At 44.5% G+C, this 11793-nt stretch overlaps 1 protein-coding gene across 1 annotated transcript in view; it reads right to left on the bottom strand.

Annotated features, from left to right (window-relative positions):
* The window catches only part of HIVEP3 (HIVEP zinc finger 3), a 90002-nt gene extending 82094 nt beyond the window's left edge, over window positions 1-7908 (bottom strand). The window contains exon 1 of the mRNA XM_065421749.1: window positions 2797-7908. Within this exon, the coding sequence (XP_065277821.1) occupies window positions 2797-7908 (5112 nt within the window). The remainder of the gene's footprint in view (window positions 1-2796) is intronic.
* Between the last annotated feature and the right edge of the window lie 3885 nt (window positions 7909-11793).

Raw genomic sequence — 11793 nt, 5'->3', positions numbered from 1 at the left:
GAGACACACAGCTGTGGGGATTTTTTGCGGGGATTGTAGGCTGCTGAGAACCTACAACTCTGAATGAAGTCAGTGGGAGCACAGATGATCGGCACCCTTGAAAACCAAACCTTAGATGTCATGATTTGAACATCCAAAGTTAATGAAACTTTTCTGCAACTTTTCACCTTAACTTTTTCTATGTCCCAGTTTCACCATTTGTAAAAGAACAGTAATAATATATGCCATCACAGATGTAGGGTTAGGCTTGATATCTCAATGTTTTTGAAAGGGTCAGATATAAATGGACAGATGGAAGGCCCTAGACAGATGTAAAATAAATTATACAGTTGCTATTTTACTATTATACAATTGCATCATTTACCAAGTGTGCATGTTCACTAAGCAATTTAGTTAGCCAGGCAGCTATTTGCAGAGCAGTCTACTCTTGCTTCAAACTTGACCTGCTTGGTAAATCTCCCTGGGACTGAAAAATCAAGCCAAGTCTGAAGACTGTATGCAATGTACTACAGCTTACTGGTAACTACCGGTATGTCCTATTGTATTAAAGACTATGGCTTATATGAACGTTTCTATTGTATTAACTGACAATGTATAGTTATAGAAAGAGGATTTTTAAGGAAAATAATTACAAAGGTGCGGACTGAAGCCTGAACTTTCAGCCCCTTGACTGAGGCCATTGGAACCCAGCTATTGTTGACCACAGCTTCCTGGGTAGCCAGGAAACTGTCCCTGGGAATCTTTCTCAATAACATGTAAATGAGCAGGCTTTAGAATGTCACTCCTACTGAACATTTGACTAAAAATCACTTTTTTTCCTCCATTGAATGAAACATGATTTGTGCTAATACGATCCCATTTAAGCAGCAGTTACTAATATAAACTAAGGAAAACCATTTTCTTAGAAGACACATCAATAAAGCAGCCATCCCAATTTAGTGTGTCACAGCTGAATACAGTAAACTTAAAACTATATTTTACACATACACAGCACCTTTCATCATGAAACATTTTACAAATATATACATATACCACCAGTAAATGGTAGTGGCTTTGGAGTAGGAGACAGATATATAAGAGAGAGCACAACAGTGTGGGGAGGTGAATTTTGTAGATACACCAGGACAAATCCCCTACTCTTGCAAAATGCATCATGACCACTTTAATATCCACCGGGGCTTTCTTTTTACGGTTTTGGCAAAAAGATCTTTAATCCATTTGGGGGAAACTGTATGTAATGAAATATCTCTGTCTTGAGGATTGAGAGTTGTGTCATCCCTGTCTAGATGCTAACCTATGATTACAGGGAAACCAGATATTTTAAACCTGAAGTTTAGGTCATCTTCCCCAGCACAGCCTAAAAGCACTACTCTGTGTACGTGTGAGCACCCACAGCCCATGACAAAGTCAATTGGCGGGCGGGTGGCTCAGCATTTCTCAGAATGAGGCTCATAGTTGGTAATACACTTTGAGACTTTTGGGATGAAGGATGCAGCATAAGGGTAAAGTATTGTTATTATAACACACATAGTATGTGTCTCCTAGCTCCTTGAAATCATGTCTTGGGGGTTTCTGCAGGAGATTGATGGAACTGCTGAAGAGAAATATGGTAACTATGTGTATTTGTGTATGGTAACTATGTGTATTTTAAGACATATTTATAAGCAGCAATTGCAGCTGACATGACAATAAATTCAATCTTCAGGGTTCATTTTGCGATTCAGAAATAAAATGAACAATCCGGCAATACAAATTGGGTTGAAATGAGTATCAAATTGCAAAAACTTCAGAGCAATTCTGTTTGCTAATCTGCATAATCATGACCTGGATTAGGGATTTGTATAGTTCCCTATGAACTGAAAACAGTATGTGCTGTGCTCTGGAATCCTCCCTCCCCTCCCCACCACCAAAATGAAGGGGAAAGCACTGCGTGGTACCCAATAGCTTCTCCCAGACCCATAGGCCCACATGGCATCCCAGTGACTTTAGTGGAGCTCTGCAGTCGCAGGGCTCTGCCTGTGTGAAGCAGCTTGCATGACTGTGGCATGGATGGTTAAGAATATAAAACAGGTTTGTCTTACTTCTTTTAACCCTTTTCGGGGTTTAGGGTCAATTTTACAAAAGTATTTAGGCCCTTAAAGATGCAGTTAGGCACCTAGTGGCATATAAGCTGCAAAGTGAGTTAAGTGCTTAACTCCCATTGATTTTTCAATGGGAGTTAAGTGCCCAAGCTGTTTAGGTGCTTTACTAAATCCCACGACCTGCCTATCTGCATCTTTACGTTCCTAAATATCTTTGTAAACTTGCCCTGAGTACTTTTGACTGTTCAGATACCATGGTGATGACTCTGGGATAGGTAGGTAGACTTACAGATGGAATCCCATTACTTAAAACATCCCTACTAGTTTATTTTTTATTAACATTGCACAAAACAAAACAAAAATTATGAGAACTTTTATAATTTTTTTAAATTGAAATATCAAGGCAAATGTAAGTGTCATCTTTTGTGCTCAGTACTGGTAATTCAAAGTAAGGAGGCGATCACGTACTGCTCTGCTGATTACCAGACAAGTAGACACTGAACTATATAATATCCTGCCATAAAGCAGATTTGCCAATGTCTTTTGGCCAATAGTGTCTTTTGTGTCCTTATGCACTCCCGCTGAGGGTAAGCACTCACCAGCGTGAGAAAGGGATGCACAAGGAGCCCCTACTAAATTAACACCTCCCCTCCCTGCATTTCTGCCCCCCCCACCCCCATACACACAGATAGGAGAAAAGCAACACTTTTCTTACCTCCGTCATTTTTGGCTTCCTGGAGCTGGACGGGACAAGCCTGCCTGTCTCTGGACGTGGAGCTGTAGCCATGGTATAGATTTCTTTGCACACCTTCTGCTTGGATCTCAGGAGTGAGAGGGCTGCTTTAGTGGATATACCTGGGAGGTTGGGATTATACAAGCTAATGCACCAGCTGGCATACACTGAGGACCTTCGGTCGACTTGCTGGATGTGATTTGGCTTTATGTAGTTTAAATAGCACCAACTGACATTAGTAGTTGTGTGGAGACTGGGGAACTGAAATACCTTCTTCAGATCTGTACCTTCTCGAGACTTCATTGCACTTTGTGTGACATCAGAATGAGGTGCTGGGCTCGGAGGATTTGGTAAGGGGTGTTCCGCCAGCTCTTTGGAGTCTTCCTTCTTTACTGTCTGCAAAGGTGTCTTGCTTCGGAACTGCTTGCCAGCTTGTGGTGTGTATTCCTCCAGTGCCTCAAAGCTCAAAGCACCTGAATATGGCAAGGCTGGTGGCATAGTACTTGGGATTTCCTTTGGCTCGGATTGCTCAGAGGACAAATTAGGTGGAGTTTCAACCTCAAGCCGGCCTTGGCTCTCTGCCAGAAAGTGAGATCTATCCTGCTTTTTCCCCTCCTCTATTGCACTGGGTGGCTTCACCACTTCCAACTTTTCTTCCACTTCAGAGACTTCCTCCTCTTTCACTCTTTTCTGCTGCTGTGTTTCCATCGTCAGCTCCAGGCTACCAGCTGGAGAGAGCATCCGCTTGCTTCCACCAACTGTTGATGAGCCCCCTTCCAATCCCAGGACACTTTCTGATGGGGAGGTGAGTGGCATATAGCCCTTCCTTTCTGGTAATGGCAATGGCACTCTCAGATACGGAGTCTGGAAGATGCTTCTTTGATCCTCTGTGATCATCTGTGCCAAATCGAAGCCTATTCCATGAACATCAGAGCTGCACACCAGGGCACCCTTGGGTTGGCGATCATCAAACTTTGGAAGGACAATAGAAGATGGACTACACTGGGACTGAGTGACTAGGATTTGAGAAAGAGTAGTATACATTGCACTCCCATAGGTTGGCATGTTAGTCTGAATGCGAACGGGGACTACAAGTGATACCATAGGATCCGGACATGTAGGAACCATCAGCTGAGATGTGGAGACTGAGGCTGAAGGGCTGGCTGTGCAGGTCAAAGGATGTAACCTGCTGTCGGAGCTGTATTCTGTGCATGGAGAAAGGCTGGAGGCCCCTGCTGGTGGAGAGACACTGGATTTGATCTGCGGTAAATGGCCACCAACCTCACCCGGCAACTGGAGAGCAAACGGAGACTGTAGAGGTAGAAAAAATGCAGAAGGGAGTGGTGAGGAGCCCGGGTAATGGACAGGTAAGAATGAAGAGTGCTGCCTGAATGGTACTTCTGCTGGATGTGACATTAACGGAGGGACAACGTGAAGCTGGCCTGGGTGGAGAAGAGCCTGCTGGAGAGGAAGTGGTGGTGTCTGAAATATAGAGGGAGGAATCTGTGGCATAGGAAATTGAGCAGAGAGGATGTCGGACATCGTATGAGTGGAGAAGAGCTCTGCAGACTGTCCCGGCTGCGGCAGAAGGTGCTGGAAAGGGAAGAGAGATACTTGTGGGGACATACGCTGTTTTTCATGCAGGGCTAGTTGTGGCATTGGATGATGAAACACCTGCAGAGCCTCAGAGTATGGCTGGCTGTACACATGCTGAGGGCTATCTTTTGGCTGACTCTTATCTCCATGTGAGGATGAGGACGACGAAGATGTAGGCTGATGGGGCAAACTGGTGACAGGAGATTTACTGGAAGAAGGCAATGGTTCTTCTGTCTCTTGCCTTCCTTTTGGGGCTGAGTCTGTCTCATGCTCTGGATGCCTGGTGAGAGATGCTTGCCTAACCAGAAAGCACTTCCTCCTCTCCTGTGGAGCCGAGGAAAGTGAAGGGCCAGGTGTTGAAGCAGAAGAGGACGACAAGCTCCCATAGTCAAATGATTTACTACGGGGCTCCGACATCTGAGAAGGATGAGACACATTAGGGGTCTGCTCAGAAGCAGATCTTCGCATTTCCCTGGAATGATGATGGTGGCTCGGTACCATTAACATATGTGAGCCAATGCCAAGGGGTTTAGTATGGGATTCGGAGGGCTGGCTGACAGCCTCGGATTTACTGTATTCTTCACGATCAAATGAAATGGAATGGCTGGAGCCATGGGATATACTACTTTCCTGACTTGGACTTCTCGTCAGGGAGACAGACTCAAAACTGGACTCTCCAGAAGACTGAGCCATTTCTGCCAGCCGCAGCCTTTTCTTTTTTGGTGGGAGTTTCTCAGCAGGAAGCTGGGAGAGAGTTTGGCTTCTCTGAGGCCACTGAAATTCCTCAGTTTTTTCTGGCTCTTTAGGAGGTGGCTCAGGCTCGGTTTCAGGTCTATCGGGCTCTTCAGTGACAAGAATCTCAGGGACCTGGATGTTGGGTTGGCGTACCAGCTTTGGCTGCAGGGAATGAGATGGCCTACTGTGCTGCATTGCTGGCTGAGATGAATACTGTGATATAGGTTTTTCTTCTGCTTCCAAGCTGCTCAGCTGTTCTATAGAGTCAGACTTCTCGAAGGAACTTGTATGCTGGATGACAGAGATCTCTTTTGAAGTTTTTCTTCTCTCTTTGCTTTCTGTACTAGAAGCTGGCTTTGTAGTTCTGGAGTGAAAGCCAGCACTGACTTCGGTGAGCGGCATGGCTTTACCTGTATCGGCTGGTGACTTAATGGACTCACGGGGTAAGTTCAAAGCAACATCCGATGATGCTGGGTTAGTAAACTGACTTACTGGCCTCATGCTGGATGAGGGAGTTTCAGGCAACTCAAAAGCTGGAGGGTCCTCGTCATCACCAAGGCTCTTCTCTTTTCGTCTTTTTCTGAGTGGAGTAAGCTCTAAACCGGTCCCCAGCTTGTAATGCATCATCTGCGGCCATGTATCAGGATCCACAAGACTTTTCTCAGCATCTGCAGAGGTATGGGAACTGGAAGAACGAGGCTTCGAGATCTGAAGTTCCGAACAGTAATATTTCTTATGCGCTTCATAATTATCCCTTTTCTTGTATCGAGCACCACAGATATTACACTCATAAATGAACCCTTTAACTTTTGGACCCTTCCTTGACTTTCTGGTCAGATCACTTTCCTTGATTTCTTGTTCTTCGGCAGGTTTGGAAATGGTTTCTTTGCTTACTGAGCTAACCTCCTCTGAACCATATTCCATTCCCAAAGGTAGCTCAATAGCTGGTTGTCGTTTTAGCATTCGAGGATGTGAAGAAAACACTTGACTGCGGCTTATGACATCAGATTCCATGATGTGGTCATCAAATGAATAACTACCTCTAAAGGTCTGAGGGGAGCTTATAGTGCAGGCAGCAGAAGGCATTGAGTGGCTTCTTAGGAGAGGCACTGTCTCTGTGGCACTGTGGGATTGCTGAAGTGATAACAATGATTGTTCAGGCTTAATTTTTTCACCGTGGGATGTCAATGATTTTGATGCATTCAACTGGCTACTGGAACCAGACTTGCTGTCAAACTGAAATGGTTCTCTATATACACCAGACTTTGGAGATTCAATGCTGCTACGTCTAGATAACGAACTTCTTCTAGGCTTCACGCTATCTATTTCACTGGTATCTACAACAGCTTCATTAATTGTAATTAGCTTAGTGATGTGTTCAATAACCTGTGTTCTAGGCACAGACAATGGTACCATGCTAGGTTTATCTTCAGTGGACACGTGCGGAAACCCCTGGGTTGTGGTTGCAGCTAACATTGCTGTCCTTTGCCCAATTCTCCCACATTTCCCAAAAATAATTTCTGCGTAAGATTTTGCATTTGTATTTGGCGGGCTGATCTGTTGTTCTGCACTTTCTGATCGCGAGAAGTAGCCTGACTCTGTACTTCCTTTACTGCCAGGGCTAAGGAATGCCTGCTCATCTATCACTTTCTTCCTTTCACTTAATCGGAGTGCAAGCTTCTGTTTTATAGTATGTGTATCTTCTGATTTGTGGCTCAAAGCATGATCAGATGAAGGCTCCACAAACTGCGTGTTGTCCTCAAGAGACTGAGACATACTGGAATGGGATAATGAACACCGGTCGTGGCTGGAACCTTGGCTTCCTAGACTATGCAAACTACTAGATAACAGGGTGTGCTGTCGCCTGGGTGATAGTTCTACTGAATGACCTGACATTGCACTTGTCTCCTCTTCTGAATCTGTGCTTTCTCCTTCAGTAGGTTCTTCAAATTCCTCCCCACCGATCCTTTCCATTTCCAAACTGGAAGGATACATCTCTGCTCCAATTCCTGAGGCCAGCCCCGCTTTTATTCTATGAGCATGAGACTTCCTGTGTTTATACAAATTGCTTTTAGTCTTAAAAGAAAAGCCACATGGAATGCAAGGGTATGGCCGCTCACCTGTGTGTGATCTGATATGTTTCTGGAGGACACTTGGCTTTGCACAAGGCCTACTGCAGTACTGACAAATGTATTTGCCTGGCTTCTGAGGTTTCTTCTCCTTCTTGTGCACTTCCTCAGTTTGTTTTAAGGAAACTTGGGAAGGTCGAGGGATATAGACTTTTTGAACGGATGGCATGTCCTCTCCAGGAAGGATTGGTGAATGGGAAGGTATGAGCTGGCTGTGATGAGAATGAAGCCCAGGTGATGAAAAAGAGCCAGAAGGACCCGGTCTTACTGGATCGACTAGCTGCCATGTGGGCCCTTCAAGGATCTGCTCTGGTTTTCCAGGAGACATAAATGCTGGTGATAGTGGATGCTGCTGAAGCTGTGAAACGTGGGGAGAGTGCTCAAAAGAGGAATGCTTGGGTTGCTTCTGATGTCCAGTTTTCTCCTGAGATTCCTCTCTTGGAATTGGCAAGGAGCTAGAAAAGTGCTGCTGTGATATGATATCACGAAGAGGGGTTGCTTGCGAAGAAGCAGAGCTGCCCTGATACACAGAGGCAGATGAAATACTGGATTGGAAAGCCTCTCCTTTGGTAAGCCTCTTTCTGGGACTTTCCTCAGCCTTTTTTGTGCTTTTCTGGCTTTGTTCAGGATCCATGACCTTAAAAGGGTCTTTGAATGCTATTTTGGGCAGGTTTTGGCAGGCTTCATTTATGAATAATAAAGGTCTCCTCTGTAGATTCCCTGCTTTGCCTGCATTTGCTATGAAGCTGGAGCTACCAAGAGATGGTTGTTGATATAAGATTTTACTAAAGTATCACTAGTTGCTATTTGATTCAAAAAAAAATTTCAGGGTCAATAAAGTTCACATTGGTAACGCATGACAAACTACTTCAAAGAGAGAAAACTTTCCAAAACTTTTAGTCCAAATGTTTTCCTTGTGAACTTGGTTAAGGCTTTAAATCTTGCCATTTTATTTCAGTTGACAGTGGCAAGCCTTCAAAGTCAAGAAGCAACCCACAATGTGTCTCTTGTTTGTTATGCAAACCTTTGAAAACTTGAGACTTTAGTGCTCATCTCATAATCATCGTTTTCCTTTGCAAGGAAAATAACACTGAATGGTGTGTGTTCCCCGTGTCTTCCTGCTCTTCCACTTTTGAGTTCAAAGGCCTTGAAAAAGTATTCTCCACATTTCTGTAATTACAACAACCAAGACAGAAAAACAAACACACAAATTACTGCAGCATTCATATTTCACCAATTAAATACTGTTATATTTTTATAGAGGATAACAACATTCTATACAAAAGAAAATTCATAATAGTTCAACTAATTCTTACCATTTTAAACATTTTTAGTGAAAATGCAAACCTAAATATTACTGCTGTGAAAACTCAGGGATCTACTCTCTTTTCAATACATGCATACCCAGGCACTGTAACAATAACTAAAGCTAGAGGGATACAAACAACTTGAAATCTAGTCACAGTATTTAAAAAAAATGAGTTAAAAGTAATTTCAGATCTCACACCTGCTTGACTTCTCCCTCACCCCCTGCCAATTTTTATAGTTTTACAATCACATTTTCCTACCTAATTTAATGGACTATACAAAGAAAACCATGGAACTAAGTACATACAAAGTATTACCAAATGCACCAAGTAAACACACTGAAAAACAGAGAACAATCTCTCTCCTTCTAAGTTTCTTAATGCTGCAATAATCTTAGGTGTCACTAGTTATAACAGTATGTAAAAAAAAACCATACAGAATATTTTCTTAAATTGACTGTGTCCCTTTAAGTAAGCTCCCTGAGTTTATCATTTTTTTTCCCTAATAGATAATGACAGGGAGTCCTATTTTAGTGCTGCTCCTGTCGGATGCCCATATCTCAAATATGGGGTTGCTCACGTTGGCACTGTGCGCGTAAATGCTAGATTTATGGGCCTACCATTTTAACCAGGGCCGGCTCCAGCTTTTTTGCCGCCCCAAGCGGCGAAGAGAGAAAAAAAAAAGACGCAATCGGCGTCTGCTCTCCTGCACCGCTTCATTCTTCGGCGGCAATTCGGCGGCCGGTCCGTCCCTCTGAGAGGGACTGAGGGACCCGCCGCCGAAGACCCGGACATGCCGCTTCCGTCCATTGGGCCGCCCCAAGCACCCGCTTGCTGCGCTGGTGCCTGGAACCGGCCCTGATTTTAACAACCCCGTGTGGGCTTGCGATGTCCTGTTTACATGACCACATTTGAAAACTGACCCCTTGACTGGTATACCACATTCTCAGATCAGTATACATTATCATAACTGTCATTCACACTTAATCTTTGAGAACTACAGTGAGATTAAAATTCAGAATAGTGGGGACACCTCACTTGTTTTTTTGTCATTACTCTAGGCACCTAAACAATATAATTGCAATGCTTTTCATAATCCTAGACATCTCGCATATTCATCAGACTCCAATATTTAGCTTCCTCTGTTGCTGAAGGGCCATTGCCACTGCTCTCAGCCTCTCCATTCCTCTTATAACCTGGCTGTAATTCACAAGTTTTTGATTTCTAAGTGCATGGACTTGTCTGCCAGGTGTGGGGGCACGTGGCAACGGTGAACGGCAACTCCCAGAATCTTTGGAATTCCACCACCCTGCAATCAGGGCCGGCTCTGGCTTTTTTGCCGCCCCAAGCAAAAAAAAAAAAAAAAAAAAATTGGGGCAGCCAGAACGGCAAAGCAAAAAAACCACAACAAAAAAAACCTGCAGCGCGGCCAGAGCGGCAAAGCAGGAAAAAAAAAAAAACCCTGCGGCGCGGCTGGAGCCAGGGTGCAGGGGGACTCCCTGCACTGCAGATGTGCCCCGGCTAGCGGGGGGAGGGGGAGGGAGTGGGGGGAGAGAGAGAAGGGGGGCGGCCAGGGCTTCAGCGGGGCGCTCGCCACGCAGCCCCGACTGCCTCGCCGCCTGCCGGGAGGGCTCCGCGCCGCTCCGGTCGGCGGGGAGGGAAGGACACAGGCTGCCCTGCCGGGCTTGCTACAGACCTGGCACCGGCTGGGGCAATCGGAGCGCGCAGCCCGCTCCAAGCAGGGCGCTCCCCTCCTCTGCGCCGCTGCCCCCTACAGGGCGGCCGGATCGGCAAACAAAACAAACAAACAAAAAAAAGCGGCCGTGCCGCCCTAGGATTGGCCAGAATGCCGCCCCATAGAATCTGCCGCCCCAAGCATGAGCTTGCTCGGCTGGTGCCTGGAGCCGGCCCTGCCTGCAATGGATACCTGTACATGTCAGTATAAGAGAGGAACTTAGCTCCGTGAGCTTTCAGCATGTTAAAGGACTTTAAGGAATAATACAGCTGTTTTGGAGCATGTCTCTGAGACTCTCTCCAGTCACTGGAGTTAACTACATTAACGGTATTATATCACATTTTTTTAAAACATATGCATAGTTACAGTTCTCTCCCATCTGCAATATCCTTATCTAGAGCATATTCTGAATATGTAGGCTGCAATTTTCAAACCTGAGTGCCTAAATTTAGTCACCTAAATAAAAAGTCTGATTTTCAGAGGTGCTCAGCACCCATAACTCCAAATGAAGTAAATCAGGTAAATTGCGTATATAGGGCAATGCACTTACAGTGAACTTGGATATGAGACGCTGTTAACCTACTGTCAGTCAACAAACCAAAAGCTTTTAAAGAGAATGTCTGGGAAGACATATTCAGCCTTTACTGAAATAGGAGAGCTTCTCAGAGAGATGGAATGGAAGATGGCCAGTGTCTTGTGAGAAACAGGGATTGTGTCTCTTAAGTAGGAACAATTGGCAAGTACAATGTTGTGACACACTGTACCTCAAAATAATACCCGTAACCCCCACATTCACCACTTTTATATGGCATTATGATATATTTTGTACAAAGTATGCCTTGTGAGGTATCATTTGAAAAGTCATAATTTGCTGAACATCGTTGTCCTGTTAAAATCTGTGCATCAACATTGTATATGGAAATATGAGATTTTGCTATAGGTTTGTTACTGAAACATATTGTGAGTCTGGGAAAGACCCACAGACTAGCCCCTCAGAGGTAACAAAGGACAATAAACAAAGGCCTTGAATGTCAAGCTGCACATACATAGAAGGTGCAAGCAAGAATTTGCAATTCATATGAAGGACTGTCTGTAAGGCACGTAGGCAATAGGACTGCCTAACCCCATGACACAGCAAGGATTTTTCCAGTACGAGGAGTTGGGGTATAAAAAGGGAGAATACACTTACACACAAATTACCTCTCCTCCCCTCACCTCTACTCACAGAGCAAGATCGTTTGAAAGACAAAGAAGCATCATTGAACTAGAGGAATGGTCCCAGGCTGTAAGGGGATCCAGCCTGCAAACTAAGAACTATGAACTGTAAACTGCCTGCAGCATCTGGTGTGGTGAGAAAGTCGCTTGCTTCAAATTTTACTTATCTTGGTAAAGTTTAGGCATTAGATTGTGATTCTATCATTTTATTTCCTTTTGTAACCAATTCTGACTTTTTATGCCTGTATCACTTATAATCACT

This window comes from Emys orbicularis, chromosome 23 (assembly GCF_028017835.1).
Source record: "Emys orbicularis isolate rEmyOrb1 chromosome 23, rEmyOrb1.hap1, whole genome shotgun sequence".
In the NCBI taxonomy this organism is placed as follows: domain Eukaryota; kingdom Metazoa; phylum Chordata; order Testudines; family Emydidae; genus Emys; species Emys orbicularis.
The sequence above is the reverse complement of the archived record's forward strand: the minus strand, read 5'-3'. Positions and strand labels throughout refer to the sequence as shown.